Source organism: Martes martes (assembly GCF_963455335.1).
Source record: "Martes martes genome assembly, chromosome: 1".
Taxonomy (NCBI): domain Eukaryota; kingdom Metazoa; phylum Chordata; class Mammalia; order Carnivora; family Mustelidae; genus Martes; species Martes martes.
In genome coordinates, this window is record NC_137888.1 from 45,939,706 (window position 1) to 45,958,655 (window position 18,950).

At 34.3% G+C, this 18,950-nt stretch overlaps 2 protein-coding genes across 2 annotated transcripts; both read left to right on the top strand.

Moving 5' to 3' along the window:
- Positions 1 to 833: 833 nt before the first annotated feature.
- Positions 834 to 1,763, top strand: LOC308355695 (olfactory receptor 5K4-like; the record flags this gene model as incomplete). The annotated part of the gene is made up of 1 exon (XM_080824122.1): positions 834 to 1,763. The coding sequence occupies one exon, from the start codon at positions 834 to 836 to the stop codon at positions 1,761 to 1,763; it is 930 nt and encodes a 309-aa protein (XP_080680248.1).
- A 9,332-nt stretch (positions 1,764 to 11,095) lies between these two features.
- Positions 11,096 to 12,025, top strand: LOC308355689 (olfactory receptor 5K1-like; the record flags this gene model as incomplete). The annotated part of the gene is made up of 1 exon (XM_080824113.1): positions 11,096 to 12,025. The coding sequence occupies one exon, from the start codon at positions 11,096 to 11,098 to the stop codon at positions 12,023 to 12,025; it is 930 nt and encodes a 309-aa protein (XP_080680239.1).
- Between the last annotated feature and the right edge of the window lie 6,925 nt (positions 12,026 to 18,950).

Sequence of the window (18,950 nt, forward strand, 5' to 3'; positions counted from 1 at the left end):
TATAAAAGAATACAAGATAGGTATTTATCATGAGGAAATAAACGTTCTGAATGGAGACTTGGTAGCAAAATCTCATAATATTAGATATGCATGTAAGACACTTAAAACTAGAAAGTATTAGGATAAATTAATAATTAAGAATAATAGTTTATTGGTGGAGTGTGTCATAATCTCTATAGGAGTAGGATCTAGAATGTATTGAAATAAATACAGAAACAGTATCAAAATTAACTTACTAAGAAAATTTTAAAATGTCCTATATTTTTACCCCATTTTAGAGACTGAATAGGTATTAAAATATCCCTTGGTAAGCTTCTCCGTGAAGGAATACTAAGCTAGAGAAATCATTTTTAAAACCCACTGTGATTCTGTGAAATTTTAAAAATAATACACTTAGACATTTAAAATGTCTAAAATAATTTATTTCCAAACTTACATCAACCCAATAGGATAGTAGTTAAAATGTATCTATTATTTTATTTTCTTGGAGAAAAAGACACCATAAGAAAATGTCTTCTAATTTTGGAAATGCCAAATTATGTATACTGACCAGGAATTTGTACATTAACACTGGATAATTTATGCAGAAAACACCTCTCTGTCCCGGAAATTCACACAGTCATTTTTAGATGATCACTGTGTATACGATCTCTGATACTTTTCTTCTTGTAGTCTTGACCTACTGTGCGTGTGCTAGTTTGTTAAAACAGCATAGGATGATTTAAAAACAGCTTCTTTCTTTTTGTACATGCAAAAATTAGAGGGGAGAATAAACACACTCTAATTTAGAATTTCATTTCTCTATAATTTCTATCTCAGCTGAGAAGCCAGGAATGGCTAAAGAAAATCAATCCTTGACAACAGAGTTTATCCTCATAGGATTTACAGATCAGCCAGTGCTGAAGATTCTTCTGTTTTTAGTGTTTGTTGCCATTTATTTGATCACTATGGTGGGGAATCTTGGTCTGGTGATATTGATTTTTATGGAGCGTCGTCTTCACACACCAATGTACATCTTCCTGGGCAACCTGGCTCTGATGGATTCCTGCTGCTCCTGTGCCATTACCCCCAAAATGCTGGAGGACTTCTTTTCGAAGGACAGAATGATTTCCCTTTATGAATGCATGGCACAATTTTATTTTCTCTGCTTTGCTGAAACTTCAGATTGCTTTGTCCTGGCAGCAATGGCCTATGATCGCTATGTGGCCATATGCAGTCCACTGCAGTACCACACCGTGATGTCCAAGAAACTCTGCATTCAGATGGCTATAGGGATCTTCATAGCTAGTAATCTGCATTCCATGATCCATGTAGGGCTTCTATTAAGGTTGACTTTCTGCAGGTCTAATCAAATTGATCACTTTTTTTGTGATATTCTTCCACTCTATAGACTCTCCTGTACTGACCCTTATATCAATGAACTAATGATCTATATTTTTTCAATGCCGATTCAAATCTTCACCATTGCCATTGTCTTTGTCTCTTATATCTGCATCCTTTTCACCATTTTCAAAATGAAGTCCACAGAAGGGAGAGGTAAAGCTTTTTCTACCTGTGCATCCCACTTTCTATCTGTTTCAATATTTTACATTTGTCTTCTCATGTATATTCGACCATTTCAAGAAGGGGATAAAGATATACCAGTGGCAGTTTTTTATACAATAGTAATTCCTTTATTAAACCCTTTTATTTATAGTCTAAGAAACAAGGAGGTTCTAAGTGTTCTTAAAAAATGTATGAAGAATAATAATATTGTTAAATAAACTTCATCTTCTATGGAAAATTGATTTTAATTTATAAAAATGTTTTATAGAGAAGGGACAAAGAAAAAGAAAACTATTTTTATATAAAATATTAATCTCTAAATCATTAGACTGTTTTGCTCAAAGATATATGGATATAATTTCAAAATTGTTTGGCAAATCTTACTGCAAATTCCACAATTACGAAAGCAAATCAGAATACTCAACGGTAACTTTCATTACCAACTCTTATTACCATTACTGAATTGTGTCAGGCTGTTATTCCAAACCTTAATAAACCAACATAGCAACAAATTTAAATGTCTAAATGTGTAGAAAAGTCACCCTGATTTATCTTGTCTAATTAATGGAAGATATTATATCTGATCCTATTATAATGTTTGAACATTTAAAATTTCCTGGCAGGGAAATAAAATGATAATTTTCATTTCAAAAACTGACATGGGAGACACATGTCAGTTAGTCTGGGGGGAGAGAGGTTAAAATAATGAAGTCTGATCTAGGTAAGACCCCCAAGAATGGGGAAAAGTGGAATGAGAAGGAACACTCACATAGTCACACACATATTTTGTAGAATAATTAACAATGAATTATAACAAATTGGCTATAGTAGATTAAGATCTACTTTAACCCATAGTATGACTAAGGTTCCTTTTTTTAAAAGGGGTCAATCATGTTATGTATTATGGAATATAGAACAGCAACATACATAGTAAATACTCAATAAGCATTTAAAAACATTTTAATAAAGGTACTTCTGTGCTTTTTAATACGTTTGAGTAAGAGTAAAATGTATTACTATTTTATGTATTTATTGGTCATTTTTACTTCTACAAACTAACCGATCATTTTTTCTTTAAGTCTCGATTTTCCTCATTTATTTGTACCACTCATTACAGACAAAAGATATTAAAATGTAACTATTTGTCACTAATAATTTCTCTGTGTGTTAATATTATTTTAATATATATGTTATTTATAAATGATAAATATAATCTTATATACTCACGTTTATTAATTTTTATCTTATGTGATCCCTTACATGCCTTGTTTAGAATTTTTCTTAATCTGACATCTACTATCAACCAATATTTTTTTTTCTTCTAGCTCCTACCCTTTTTCCTCTTCTTCCTCCTCATCGTTCATTTTTTTAATAGTTAAATTTTTTGCACTAGGCTCTTAATTCTTCGTGGAGTTTATTTAGTATATAGCATGAATTGAGGATTTAACTTTATTTGGCTTCTTCTTTCAAAAATAATACACAGATTAAGTTACTCAAATAAGTATCCAAGGAAGACTTCTTTAGAAACTTGGCAAAATAATTCTAAAATTTTTCTAGAAAACTAATAATCAATAAACAGATTTGATGTATTATGTATTAAAATATATAATGAACTTCCAATAATTAAAACAATTTGGTTTTAAATCGGGAATCAGTGGCTAGATCGATGGAAAATGATTATCCAAAAGTAAACTTTCATGTAAAATAAGAACATCATAAATAAATCAGTAAAGAAAATTATTTAATGAATAGTCCTAGGTTAATTGATTAACCATTTATTTCTTCCATTGTGTTAACTGTATAAGTTCCATCTCATTCAGAGATATTATATAAACATAATTAATATTTTTTTCTTTTTTCATACCTTAAATTTTTATACATAGCACTTTTACTCAACTGGGATTCACTTCATAATGTTGTGAAGTGAGAATTAAGGTTTTATTTTTTTATGGCTAACCAGTACTTCTAAAACTATTTATTAACTAACTCTTCCTCACTCACTGATTTTTTATGCCTCCTTTTTTGTTCCTACACTCACATGCACGAACATACACTTAGTCTATTTCTAGTCTACCTAGTTTGCACAACAAAAACGAGAGAGCTCTGGCCCCTATATTTATATTGCAGAAGGGAAGATGGGCTTTTTTTTTAAGAGTAATTAAACTAAATTGCAATAAGTAGCAGGATTGGGACTCTTCTTCCTCTACCCATAGTTGAAATGATAGGATTGAATAAGACTCAGCCGTAAGATTCTTTATCCTAGTATTTCTATTATTTTTTATATGACTTCACCTACTTTTATGGATTTTTAAAAAGATTTATGTATGTATGTATGTATGTATGTTTGTTTGTATGTATGTTTGTATGTATGTATTTATTTGACAGAGAGAGAGAGAGCACAGTGGCGGGAGCAGCCGAGGGAGAGGGAAAATCATTTCCCCGCTGAGCAGGGAGCCTGATGCAGGGCTCCATCCCAGAACCCAGAGATCATGAGCCGAAGGCAGATGCTTAATCCACTAGCCCACCCAGGTATCCCTATTTTTATGGCTTTAATTTCATTAATATGAAGGTGACCCAAAATGCATATTCCCAGCCCAACATCTTCCCTAATCTCAAAACTTAGTTATTCAATGCCAAGCAGGACATAGTAATTTGTTTTTTTTTTTTTTTTAAGATTTTATTTATTTATTTGACAGATAGAGATTGCAAGTAGGCAGAGAGGCAGGCAGAGAGAGAGGAGGAAGCAGGCTCCCCGCTGGGCAGAGAGCCCATTGTGGGGCTCGATCCCAGAACTCTGGCATCATGACCTGAGCCGGAGGCAGAGGCTTTAACCCACTGAGCCACCCAGGTGCCCCAGGACATAGTAATTTGAATGTTTCAAAGACATCTCAAATTTAACATTATCAAAAAGCCACTCTAATTTGCCTATAAACATGGATATCCCTGGTCTTCTCTATCTTGATGGAGCATCCTCCAACTAGTTGGGCAAAGAAGAAATCAGCAGAAATCTTGCATCTCTCTCTGCTTTCACATTGAACATCTCACACAATCTATCAGTTCTATCTCAGAAATATACCTGACATGTGTCCACATCCTTCCATTTATAGTAATTCACACACACTATGCTTCTATCATCTCTCACTGAATAATATCAGTGGCTTCAGCTCTCACTGCTGTTAGTCCTTTTATTTCATTTTAATTTTCATTCAGGAACCAATTTAAAAAATAGTATCACAAAATGCATTCCAAAGACTACAGACTTCTGCCCACATGACCTTGTGATTTTCTTTATTTTCTGTAGCAATTGGTTTGAGATATTAAAACAAAACAAAACCCAGACTCTCAGATGGAGATGTGCGTGTAGAAGTTTGTTGGAGAATGCTCTCAGGCTCCATTAATTATTGATGGATTGAAGGAAGTAACATTGGACAGAAGGTTGAGTTGACTATAGTCACAAAAAAGACCTTAGCCAATCTGGTGAAGAAGTGGGGATTTGGGTTCTCCCATCAAAGTTTCCACGCCTAAGGCAAGGACCTGGAATTTACACTTTCCATGGAACAATCATTAACAGTATTTAGCAGCAATACATCTTGGCTTGCCCCAATATACCAAGCTAATTATCCAAGAACCAACATGGCCTTTGAGGTCAGACATGTGAGATAAGGGCAAGAGGTCAGTGCAATGGGGCGCCTGGGTGGCTCAGTGGGTTAAGCCTCTGCCTTCGGCTCAGGTCATGATCTCAGGGTCCTGGGATCGAGCCCGCATCGGGCTCTCTGCTCGGCAGGGAGCCTGCTTCCCTCTCTCTCTGCCTGCCTCTCTGCCTACTTGTGATCTCTGTCTGTCAAATTAAAAAAAAATAATAATAAGACTAATTCTAATTATTAAAAAAAAAAAAAGAGGTCAGTGCAATGGTGGAGGATGATGCAGAGGTCTGGGTTACCTATTTGGGCAACCTATTGTATTCTCAGGCTCTGTTCATGCCAGATCCTTGCATGTGCCTTTTTCATCTTCTAGTGAATTACTCCTGGGCCCAGTCAATCTTATACTTATTTGTCTAACAAAGTCCAGCTCATGAAGGCAATTCTGGTCTCTTGGTCATGTGATGTCCCAAGGTTAGAATCTCTTCCTCTAGCAAGGTTCATAACACAACAGGAAGTTATTTTTTGAATATTTTATAATTCTCTCCTAAAGAGAATAAAGTCTTGTTCTGAAACCAAAAGGGTGCATGTTATAGTTCTCCTATCACAGTTTTCCATAAACTCTAATATTGGATGTTCTAAACCAGTTTATTTCCATAAACTCCAACTCAGATATTTCTAATACTATTGGTCTGCTCAGTCAGTGTGAACCTGCTGAAGAAAGCTTTCTTGTTCTGAGACCCACTCAAAGCTTGCACTCTTCTCCCATTTGAGCAGATCTATCTGTGTATAGTAACTTCTCAACTTTGTAAGACATTAAGAGATGTTTGGAAACAAATTCAAGCAAGTGTTTGAATTGCTGAATCACAGTGCTAAGCTATAATTTAAATAAACCATAAGTCACATTTTTCTAAATAGGATTATTAATTAATAATAGTGTTAATGGGGAGTAAACAATGTTTTAAATCTATGAATACATAAAACTAAACATTTTAATACCATTTCTTTAGTCTAATTCTTTTTGAATTCCTCTTCTCATGTTTTATAGTACATAATATTTTAGTATAGGGGTACATCTATCTAATTTGTAAGTAAGAATATATATATTTAGAACATACTACCAGTGATCTTATTAATATGAATGTACACCAAATAGTTTGAAATATTTTCTCTAGTGAAGCCATCAGCAGATGAAAGATAGGTGAAAACACAAGAAAAGATGAGATAATATGGGGAAAACTCTAGAATGAAAGAAGAGGGAGGTCAAGGATACAATCAGAAAGAAGCATCATTCAGGGCAAAGAGGGAAACATGACCGAGTGTAAACACTAAGATGCAGCAATCAAGAGGACAAAAGCAGAGAGGGTTACCAAAAGAAGACATAGAAGACTTCATAGTACCAAACACTATATTTGGTTAGGAATATAATTAAATACTCTTCAGGGTTTGACATTTAAAGTTGGTTGTGGCCTTGGAGAGAGAAGGTTTTAGTGAATTGGCAGGGCAGAGAAAATAAATGGGAAGGATTCAAATAAGACAATTTCCAATCTATTTTCCTATTCTTTTTATATTACCTATTGTGTCTCCTTGTTATCATGTATGAATAAACTTCAGCCACTCTAGTTTACTGTCCTTTTTTAAAAAATTAGATCTGACTCCTCTTAAAGTCCAGACTTTTATACATGGTTCCCTCAGTCTACTGCTTTTCCTCATGTTCTTCCGCAATTCTTATCCTGTTTATCCTGTAAAGTTATCGGAAATTATACTTCCACTGGGAAGCCTTCCTTTCTTCTTCCAGGTCACCATTCATTTCCCTCACTATATTTTTACATAACATGTTTACACTTCTTTTATATTACAACCTAAATTGCAAACTAGTTAACAATGTAAGTGCCTTTCTTTCTGCCCACTAGATGATGAGCTTCTTGTCAGGAGTCATATATAAAAACTAAGAACTTATCTCCACCATTTTCACATCCTGTGCACATACTTTTCATAGTCTTTTCCAATACCCTTCATGTTGAAAGTACTTGATAAAAGTTACATAGAATGGAAATGTTAGAGATAATGCAGCAAGATCTAGTTCAGTTTGTTGTCAGTTTCTCAAAAAGATGCATGACGTGATTGGTGACTTAATATGTAGTCAAGACTTTTACAGTCAAGACACATATGAGTCACACTTGATACAGTGGTGAAAGCATTATAAAAGCAGTTAGGTATCATGGAAATCAAGAAAAGAAAATATCAATTCTGTTTAAGGACCTAGGAAAGTCCTCATGAAGGAGATCTGATTTGAGCTCAAGGACGAGTAGTTCTGAGATGGAAGGAAAGAGAGAAGGAGATTTAGATGAGGGAAACATAATAAGTGAATTAGCTGAAGCATAGAAGAGCAGTGAAAGGGATGCACATGACCAAGTGCCCTGACCTAAGAGGAAGAAAGGAAAGGGATAGATAATACAGCTGACTGTGGAGCATCTGGAATACCAAAATAAGAAAAAATGAATTTGGTTTAAAAACTAATAAGAGACCATTGCAAATTCCTGAGCGGTAGAGTATCATTTTTTTAATTCATTCAACAAATATGTGTTAAGCACTACAAAGTACCACTTTGTTGAAGTGGTTAGATGTTGAAGGCATTAGAAATGAAGGAATGATAATTGTCTTTCTCTGACTTATTTCACTTAGCATAATACCCTCTAGTTCCATCCACATCATTGCAAATGGCAAGATTTCAGGGTTTTTATGGCTGCATAGTATTCCATATGATCTCTCTGATATGAGGAATTGAAGAGACAGATGGGGGTTGTGGGGGGAGGGGAGGGGAAAAAATGAGACAAGATGGGACGGGAGATGGAGACAAACCTTAAGAGACTCTTAATCTCAGGAAACAAACTGAGGGTTGCTGGGGGGTGGGGGGGACAGGGTGAATGGGTTATGACATTGGGGAGAATATGTGCTATGGTGAGTGTTGTGAATTGTGTAAAACTGATGATTCACAGACCTGTACCCCTGAAGCAAATAATACATTATATGATAATAAAATAAAGAAACAAAAATAAAAGAAAAAGAAATTAAGGAATGAACATCACAGAGAAATCCCTTCCATGTTATGTCTATAGCAAATGGTGGCAGTGGGAACAAGTAATTCCTTATAGACATGATCTACGTATGGTATTTTTATTAAATATACAGTATATTTATATGATTAGTAGGGTGAAGGGGGAAAACAGGGTAAGAAAGATAAAGGAATTGGGGTGAACTGAAAAGAACAGAGAACAACTCAGTAAATCATATGTGGGGCTAAAGGTAACAGCAACGTTTCCGTGAGGGTTTTGCAATAGGTGGGAAAAAATTCAACTCAGAGTGAAGGTGTTGATGAGCCAGCTAACCCTACTACAACTTTTGGTCTCCTCTCTAAATGCTCATCATCTTTCATAAACCCTATTAATCTCTCCAGTAACTGTCCAAACTGACCTGAGACTCTCTTTTGCTCATTTTATGTTTGTATGCACAGGATAATGAACAGAATTCTAAAAATGATGTCAGTTACATAAGAATCAGCAAGATAATATCAAATGACTTAGTGACTTTAACTAAGGTCATTTATTTTAACCTCATTGTCTCACAGGTTATCTTTAATATGTCACAGAGTTAATATGTTTTGGGTACTGAATCTCCCTATAGAAATCTGCTGTCATTGTAGGGAAGTCCCATAAGCATTTGATGGAAAGTTTAATTTTGCATTGTAAGGAACATAATTATTGACACTGAACTATTAGTAGTCTTCCAGATTTACATTCTTTTAATCCCAAATGTTTTTGAAACCGGAATTTATATCCTGAAATTTTACAAGACTTAACACCATTAAAAAAAAAAAAGGCAATGTGATGTTATAAAACTCTTCAACATTCAGGTAAAGGAAGTATTCAAATTTATCTTTACCTTTACTATTAGCACCCATAATTATTTATTTATCTGAATTAGGTAGCATTTTTTCATTGTTCTCAGATTTCAACTTCTCACCTTTCTAGGTCTTCCCGTAACTGAAGGCTATGGTAAATTAGCATGAGATTTAAACTGAGTTCATGCTGATCTTTTCTGATTATAAGGTAAATTTTCAAAATATACAGGTAAGAATACAGCTTAATTCTGTTAAATAATCCAGAAAGTACATTGAAAGTTACTTCTAATGTAGCTGAATAATTAAATGGTTTATATTTAATATTTTAAGACAAGAAAATAAAACATTCAACCTGTGCCTTCATTTTGATGTTTCAATTATGGAAAAATAAACACATTTTGACCATAGAATTTACATAATTAGATTGGTCAATATATCCTAATGGATCACTAAGTAATGATAGAAGATAGCCTTTGAAAGAAAACAAAATTTGTTCTCAAAAATCATATTTTTAAACTTTTTTTGTATATTCATTTGACAGAGAGAGAGACAGAGAGCACAAGGAAGGGAGAGGTAGTGGGAGAGGAAGAAGCAGACTCACCACTGAGCTGGGATCCAGACATGGGGTTCAATCCCAGGACCTGGATGTCATGACCTGACCCAAAGGCAGATGCTTAATCATCTGAGCCACCCAGGAGCCCCATCTCAAAAATCATATTAAGATTTAAGGTTTTTCCCCTTTGCTAAGTGTTACAAAACTAAAATATACAGGCAAGCAGGCAAGCTTTTTTTTTTTTAGCTTTTAAAGTACTGTGATATACTTCAGAAAATCTTATATAAGTTTCTTAGGAAATAGGAAAATAGTAGATGGGTTAATTCGGATTAGAGAATGATACATAATGTTTTTAATGATAAATTTTGAAGAATTTCCTTTGTAGGCTATTCTTCAAGATAAGCAGTCTCAATTTTCAGAAACCAAAGCAGTCACTAAGGATCAGTAGTAGTATACTGACAAGTTCACCTATCTCAGGTGTTTGAAGCTAGGACTGGAATCAATACTTTTTTCTCTATAGCATTAAATAACTCTTATAGTAAGTATAGGTCATAGCTTAACTCAAATGTCTACAATTCTAATAAAGAAACTGTATATGCATATATGAGGGAAAAAAGCCACGTAGATTATACACAAGCAACTCTAGATTGTGTTGGGTATACAGGATATGCTTGAGAATCCGGGAAGTGAAAATCAATGTGATCTGGAGAATTTAGTTTAAACTTTCTTAAGTAGCATTATATGTAAACATTATATGTATGCATAAACATTCTATGTAAGCATTATTTGTATGGTTTACATAAAGAAAGAAGGGATTTAGAAATCTGGGCAAAAATCAACAGGAATAATGGCATGGACAGAGCTAATACCAGGGAAAGGGATGAGAAGAGGTGAAAATATATAGATACTTATTTCCTTGGATATTCCAACTAATTTTCTCTGAAGGTGAAGATCCTATTTTTAATCCTTTGTGATCTTCATACAATTCCTAAGATATAAATTTAATATGTGTTGAATGTTATCTTCAAGCATTCACTCCGCTGGGAGAGTATATGAAAGCTTTTTGCTCGGTTAAAAAAATGTGTATATATGAAAATGGATTGTAAATTTAAGGATCTTTAATACAAAAACTGACACTGAAATATTTTCCAACAATGAACCAAACATAGGAATGATAGATTTACACTACTCATGCATGAATTCATAAAGATAAACCTTATCCACTGTAAGCATTCTTCTTGGAATTACAAAAATATTCATGTGAATACTGATTTACAGAGTAGAGGTTATAAAGCTGGCATTTTAGGGGAATGTGTGTGCCTGTATCCAGAGATACTAAGGGAAGTTTAAAGAAGCTCCTCTCTTTGTTGTAAAAGAAAAAGTTGGAAGGAAAGTTATACACACTCTAAAGTAGAATCTTATATCTCCAGAATTCCTCTCTCAACAGAGAAGGTGGATATGACTGAGGATAACTACTCCTTGACCACTGAATTTATCCTCATAGGATTTACAGATCACCCAGAGTTAAAGAACCTCCTGTTTGTGGTGTTTCTCACTATCTATGTGATCACTATGGTGGGGAATCTTGGCCTGGTGATATTGATTTTTATGGAGCGTCATCTTCACACACCAATGTACATCTTCCTGGGCAACCTGGCTCTGATGGATTCCTGTTGTTCCTGTGCCATTACCCCCAAAATGTTAGAGAACTTCTTTTCAAAGGACAGAATGATTTCCCTTTATGAATGCATGGCACAATTTTATTTTTTCTCCCTTGCTGAAACTGTAGACTGCTTTCTCCTGGCAGCAATGGCCTATGATCGCTATGTGGCCATATGCAACCCACTGCAGTACCACACCATGATGTCAAAGAAACTCTGCATTCAGATGACCACAGGGGTCTACATAGCTGGAAACCTTCATTCCATGATTCATATAGGATTTCTCTTTAGGTTAACTTTCTGTGGGTCAAATGAAATTAATCACTTTTTTTGTGATATTTTTCCATTATACAGACTTTCCTGTGTTGACCCTTATGTCAATGAAATGGTACTATTTATCTTTTCAGGCTCAATTCAAGTCTTCACCATTGCCAGTGTCTTAATATCTTACCTCTACATTCTCTTTACTATTTTCAAAATGAAATCCAAAGAGGGAAGAGGAAAAGCCTTATCTACTTGTGCATCTCACTTTCTCTCTGTCTCAGTATTCTATGGTTCTCTTCTCTTTGTGTACCTTCGCCCACATTCAGTTAAAGAAGAGGGTGAAGATATACCTGGTGCTGTTTTTTATACTCTAGTGATCCCTTTATTAAATCCTCTTATTTATAGTCTAAGAAATAAGGAAGTAATAAAAGCTATGAAAAAAATTATAAAGAATATTTTATAACATTCTAAAAGAAATATTATCCTCTGTGGAAAATTAACTTAAATTTGAAAAAATGTTTTTTAAATCATGGAATGTTGAGAAAGTAGAAGAGAGCCACTTTGTACATAAAATACTCAATTACTAAAACATGATATATAGGATTCAGATAATAAGTCCAGCAAGGAGAGATTCTGCTACAATGTTTTCCAAAATCTAAGCCACTACCTTCCAGTAACAATGAACTAAATAATTTTTCTTCAGGTTACAAACTGTTTCGCAAAGAAATTAGTTAAACTATTAACTTTGTTTCAAAGAGTATTGAGTTATAATTTTCAATAAATATAACACTAGGAATATATAAAGATCACCTCCATATAATATTGTTGACAAATTTCTGGAATTCCAAAGCACTCTGGCATATCCCAGGTTCTCAAGAATTAATCCCTGATCAAGCAACACCATTTGTCAGAAGTAAACTGTATATATTTGATTCTTAATTTTCTTTGAGTTTATTCAAGAGAATATATTTGAATATTAGTTCACACAGAATATTCTCAAATCAATATTTTCATCCTTGAAAGTGGAAATTTTGTTATATATCTTTTACCACCATTAAAAAATATTAAAAACAAGAATACTAATAAAATGTATAATAAAAAAGACTATTTTCGTCTTCAGTGCTAGTCAATTTTATTCTCAAGTTCTCTGAAATACCATATCTGTACACTGGTGATTTATCAATCTGTAATTAAAATAGTTGATACTTATGGATTTTATATCCACATGGATTTGGATATTTTCATATACTTTGATGAGGTGTCATTCAAAAATGAAATGTAATCTTGAATACATTAAAAGTTTTTTTTCTCTGATATTACTTATCTTGTTTGTTATCAGGAATTCCACCAACTTGTACTGACTCCAGTGTAAGTTACTGATACATTCACAACATTAACAAAAAGTTGGAGATGGTGTAAAGCATAAATGAGGCACAAATTAGTGAAAATTATAAATACCTAAACAAAAATATTTATTAATCATTTAAATATGCAAATATGAAAGAAAAAAGTAATTTACTGAGGACATGTTATCTGCTAGGAATGAAACTAGAACTTTCATATATATTATCTACCAACTGGTTAGATATGATTTTGTATAGATTTTCTCAGTAAAAACCTCATACTTTGAAACAATGAGTGGCTTGCTCAAGTTCAACCAGGTGATTCAGATTGAGCTAGAATTTGTATCAATGTTGCTTGGGAGCTTAGGAAATGGAGATCCTTGTCACCTAGGGTATTTAGTCCTTATGCAGAATCAGAAGTAAGATGTGCCTTAAAAATAATTTTTAAAAAATGATGTTTGGAGGAGAAAAGATATGAGTATAACAGTCAATGTTTATGGAAATAAGTGTGACACTGGGAACTGGGATGCAGGAGGTGAACCATGGACAGAGTCAGAAAGCTGACAAAACTCTTGTTAAAAGCTGTTGTGGAATATGGGAAATAAGGGTGGAAAGAGATCAGGTTACTGAGAATCTTAAACGCCACCCTTAAGAATCGGACTTTATCTCAAGAGGCATCAGACACTGAATACTTCCTAGAACCAGGTAATATGATTGTATTTTTTACAAAACTAATCCAGCAATCGATTGGAATGAAGCTAGAAGCAATGAGGTTAACTGCAAGAATTCGTATATTAGATGATGATAGCTGACAATGGAGAATAAAAGGAGAGGAGGGCACAGATATAAGCAACATTTTAAAGAAAAAATAGGAAACTGTAACTACTGGATAATAAAATGAAGACCTATCTTCTTCCTGTGAGTACCAACCTACTTATTACTAATTTCCTATCATTAATACTTAAAAAGGAATTTAACACATCTGGCCATTTACTAACCATTTCCTTTAATATATTTTAATATAATCATTTATATTAATATGTAATGGGTTTGTTATTTCTATTTTTAAACAAGTCAATAAATAATTTTAATTTCATGGTTTTAATCTTTAATATTGTAGGTAGTATTAGATATAACCCACTGACATAAAGCTCTACAGGGTCCTTAACACTTTTTTAAGGGTGTAAAGGAATCTGGAAACCTGAGTTCTATGAATGCTGTTCCTTTGTAGCCACTCTCTGTTTTAGGGGATATTTTTAGTTGTCAAATTCACATGCTTTGATCCCTTTCCTTTTTCCAGGCATATGACAAATTCTGTTTTTGTATTTCCGCACCACCCACTTCTAACTCTTAGCAACACTGAAGCCTAGAGGTCTGTTAAAGGAAGAGTCCGTGACTTATTTGGGGCCAATGAGACAAAAGAGGTAATTTTCTGGAAGTTTCTGGGATATAGGCTTCCTTTGTTTTAAAAGAGATTCACCAAAAAAGGTAGTCTTTCTTCCTCTGAATGCCATGTTTTGTGGATATGAAATCTGGCACAGTCTACAACCATTTTGCCTCCAAAAGAGAAACCAGCCTGGAGATGAAGTCAACACACAAATGAGGGCATAGCTGAGGGAATCACAGAGAGGAAGACTCAGGGTCCTTGGAATTAACCATCTTTTCTCATTTTAAAATCCAATAGATCTTCTTACTGTTAACCTTATTTGGAAAAAATGCTTTTATTATAATTGAATAAATATTAACAGATATATTCATGTCTCTTGCCTCATCTCTCATTTTCTGCTTTATTTTAAATTAATTCTAAGATACACTTTTAGCTTGCAAATAACTTTTCATCAGTATCCATTTAACTATTCAGCTTATCTATTATATTTTTTACTTCTACTCCTATATTTTAATTTCCTATAGTCCCACTGAAAAAATGGGGGAAAAAGAGGTTTCATAATTTGTCCACAGAAATATTAAGGTGGAGCTCAAGGAGATTAAATTGAGGGATCCAATCCAAAATCCATGTTCTTAACCACTAAGTCATATTGTACACAACATAGAGAAGTGAAAGTAGCAGGAAAGGAAAACTTACAAGAAACTAAGCTGTTGTGTAGATAGAGAAATAGGGCAGAGAATCAAGAAAAATGTGAATCAATGACATTTTCCTTCAGATTTATTTTGAAAAATTTAAAACCTACAGAAAAGTTGGGAAAATGCCCATGAATTTTCTTAAGTTAAGATGATTAATTGTTAACATTGCACCACATTTGCCCAATAATCCATCTGAAAATGTATATGTGACTATACATAACAATGAGATTATGACAGTTTACCCATAAATTCTTTAACATATACCTCAAAAGAGCAAAGATATTTCCTACACTGTCATATTTTTTTAAAGATTTTGTTTATTAGAGAAAGAGAGCGAGAGCGAGAGAGAGCAAGCACTAGTGGGAGGGTGTGGGGTGAGGACAGAAGGAGAGAGAGAAGCAGGCTCCCTGCTGAGCAGGGATTCCCTAGGTGAATGTGGCTTGATTCCAGGACCCCAGGATCATGACCTGAGCTAAAGGCAGACACTTAACTGACTGAGCCATCCAGGAACCCTGTCATATCATTATTAACCCCAAGAAATTTAACATCACCTGATATGGTGTTCACATTAAAATTTTTCCTAGTTTTCCCCAAATTGTCCTTCTTAGCAATTTATTTTTCATTGAGAATTCAATTAAAGGCCACTATTTGTTTTATTATCATTCCCTAATCTCCTGTAATCTAGAACAAACTTCTTCCTTTTTTTTTCTTTTCTTGACATTTAAAACTTTAAATATTTGTGTCAGACATCATGTAAAATATCCAACCATATCTATTTGTGTGATGTTTCCTCATGATAACATTAAATTAAAAAATTTATAAATCACAAGTGTGTTGCTTTTCTTATCTCATCATGAAGCCTATCACATTAGCTTGTCTTGTTAACTGAAGCTCTTCAATGATTACTTCATTAAGGTGGTACCATCAGCTCTATGATAAAGATAACATATTACTTTGTTACAAAAATCTAATTTGTAGGGTGGTACATTGACACCATGTGAATTTCTTGTTCCCTAATAATTTTTCATCAACAGTTTTAGCATCCTATGACAATAACTTTTGAATCAATTATTGTCATTGGAAGCAGAAATCTGGTGATTGTTTTTCCCCAAGTGTTCTCTGGCTGCATTTTGAGAAACAAGAACTTTACCTCAAAGAATTTTTAGCAAATTTTAAAGAAATTTTTCAAACAGTTTTGGATTTATAGAAAATAATAAAGATAGCATAGAGAATTCCCATATCTGACACACCCATTTTCCCATGTCATTAACCTCCTACCTTAGTATAGTACTTTTGTTATAATTAATGAACCAATATAGATACATTATGATGAAGTGAAATTCATACTTGATTCAGATTTCTATAGTTTAATCTAGTGTCCTTGCATCCAGAATCCCATTCAGCATATCACTTTATATTTAGTCATCATGTCCCTTTAGTCATCAGGCGTCTGTGATAGTTTTTCTAACATTCCTTGTTTTTGAAGTCCTTGGTAAGTTTTGAGAAATATTAATCAGGCATTTTGTAGAATATCCCTCAATTGGGATTATTCTGATATTTTTTTTGTCATGATTAGGTTGGGGGGATAGCTTTTTTGGGGAAAGGCCCCGGAGGTAAATCACCATTTTCATTACATCCTGTCAGTGGCAACTACTGTCCTCACAACTTGTAACTCTTGATGTTGACCTTGACCACTGGTTGAGGTAGTGTTGTTAGGTTCCTCTTCAGTGAAGCTGCTTTTTCTCCACCCTCTCTTACTGTGTTCTGTGTAAGGAAGTAACTATCTACAGTCCACACTTACAGAGAGAAAAGAAATGGACCACCTCCCTGGGGCAAAGTATCTGTATAAATTGGAATTCTTCTGTATGGAAGATTTTCTATTCACCTCACTTATTTATATATGCAAACCTCTATTTACATCAGTATAGAATCATAGATATTTATTTTACACTTTGGTAAAATTAAACACTACTTTATTAATTTTGCTGCTCAAATCATGCTAGCTTTGGCCACAGGGAGCTGTTTCCATTGGCTCCTGTGTCCCTTTGACACACACCCATCATTGTGTATGCAGGGTGGGTTTGTGTTTGTTGTTTTGCTTTTATTTTTTTTTTTTCTATTTTCCGGCATTACAAGATGTGCCAGGTTCATCCTGCATATTTATTTCCTACCCTAGTCACCAAATCTGCTATTTCTTCAAGTAGATCTAATTTCTTTGACTGGAAAATGGTATTAAGAACCAAAATCTGGGCCATGGGTATGTTAATTGTTTCTGCAATGTCATTGCTTCTGGGCTCTGACAGTAGGCACAGTAAGGGTATGTGTGTGTGTTCCTGTCATTCCCTATTCTTGCCAACAACTGGTATTGTTTTTCTTAATTTTAGCTTTTCCTTTACATATGCCATTATTGCTTTAATTTGCAATTCTCTATAGCAAATAATGTAGAGCAGCTTTTCATATCCTTATTTATCATCTGTATTTCTTCTTTGGCAAAATGCTTGTTCAGTCTTTTTACCCAATGTTTATTGGATTGTTTGTGTGCTTTTTGTTAATTTTTTATCAACAAATAACTTGAATCTTTTTATGCAAGTCTTTTATCAGAAATGTGTTTCCTGGTACTCCCAAAAGCACATGCTAATGCACTTAGTGCTGGCCTTATCTCTCTGAGGGTCTGTGCATTTCTTTTCATTCTTTTTTTCCTTCTTCCTTTGGATTGCATACTCTCTGTTGATATAACTTCAAATTCACTGATCTTCCTTCTGTCAGTTTAAATCTACAGTTGAGCTTCTGTAGTGATTTTTTTTATTTGAGTTGTACTTTTCAATTACAGAATTTCCATTTGTTTTTTATACTTTCTCTTTATTGATAGTCTCTGTTTCACATAATATTGCATTCACACCTTCCTTTACTTATTTAATCCTTATTTCCTTTAGCTCTGATCTGAACATATTTATCATGATTATTTTTAAGTTTTTTCCGTTGAATCCAATGTTCTCACAGGCAGTTTATGTTTTCTGCTGATTTTCTGCTGGATGGGTTACATTTTTGCCTATCTCCTGACTTTTTTGTTGTTGTTGAGAACTAGGCATTTAAGATAATACATTGTATTAAGATAATACATGTAAGATAATATCTTGATATTCATCCTTGAGTCTTGTTATATTTTTGTTTAGTGACTTGGAGTGTGTGTGTGTGTGTGTGTGTGTGTGTGTGTGTGTGTGTGTTTGTATGATGTCCATTTCCTCTGCAGTGTAAAGACTCTGATGTTGCTCTCCAGAGGATGCAGCATACACACAGTCCCTTGGGAAGACCATGACTTTATCAGAGGTCCTCTTGCCTCTTTCTTTGACCATATGCAGCTCTTATGCCACATTAACTCCCAGCAATAGCATAAGCATGCTCTCCCCCTCTCTATATTTCTTTTTAATGCCTTGGAGAATAAATTGTACCACATTCATAAGCAATTAAATTTGGGCCCCTTTGAAGCATAGCTTTTGAGGATAATGTTTGAGACTCTTTCTGACTCAAGGCAAGCTCTTCCTTATTTTCTCCCATCCTGTGTTTTTCTTGGCAAACCAACTGGATGTTTCACCAATAGTTCCACCAAACTCCTCCTAATCATCTTCTGCCAATAAAGTCACTTTCTTTGGGGGACACTTTTGGAAGTCCCTGTTCTTAAGGGCTTTCTTCCCTTTGGGGTAAAATCTCTGAGACTCAACTTTCAGACTTGAGAGTAGTGATAGTGACCCACTTCTCTGCATGTGATACCCCTGCTACAGAAGTGGGTCACTGGGTAGGTACAGCAAGCAGCCTCTGATCTCAGCTTGCCCCTCCCAGTCTGGAACAAGTGCCTTACAAATGAGCTGGGCTCAAGGGTGATCTGGTCCTGGTATTTATGTTGTGTCACAATCTCTACCTTATGAGTGAGGACTGGGTAGAAGGGATCCCCAAACACTTGATTAC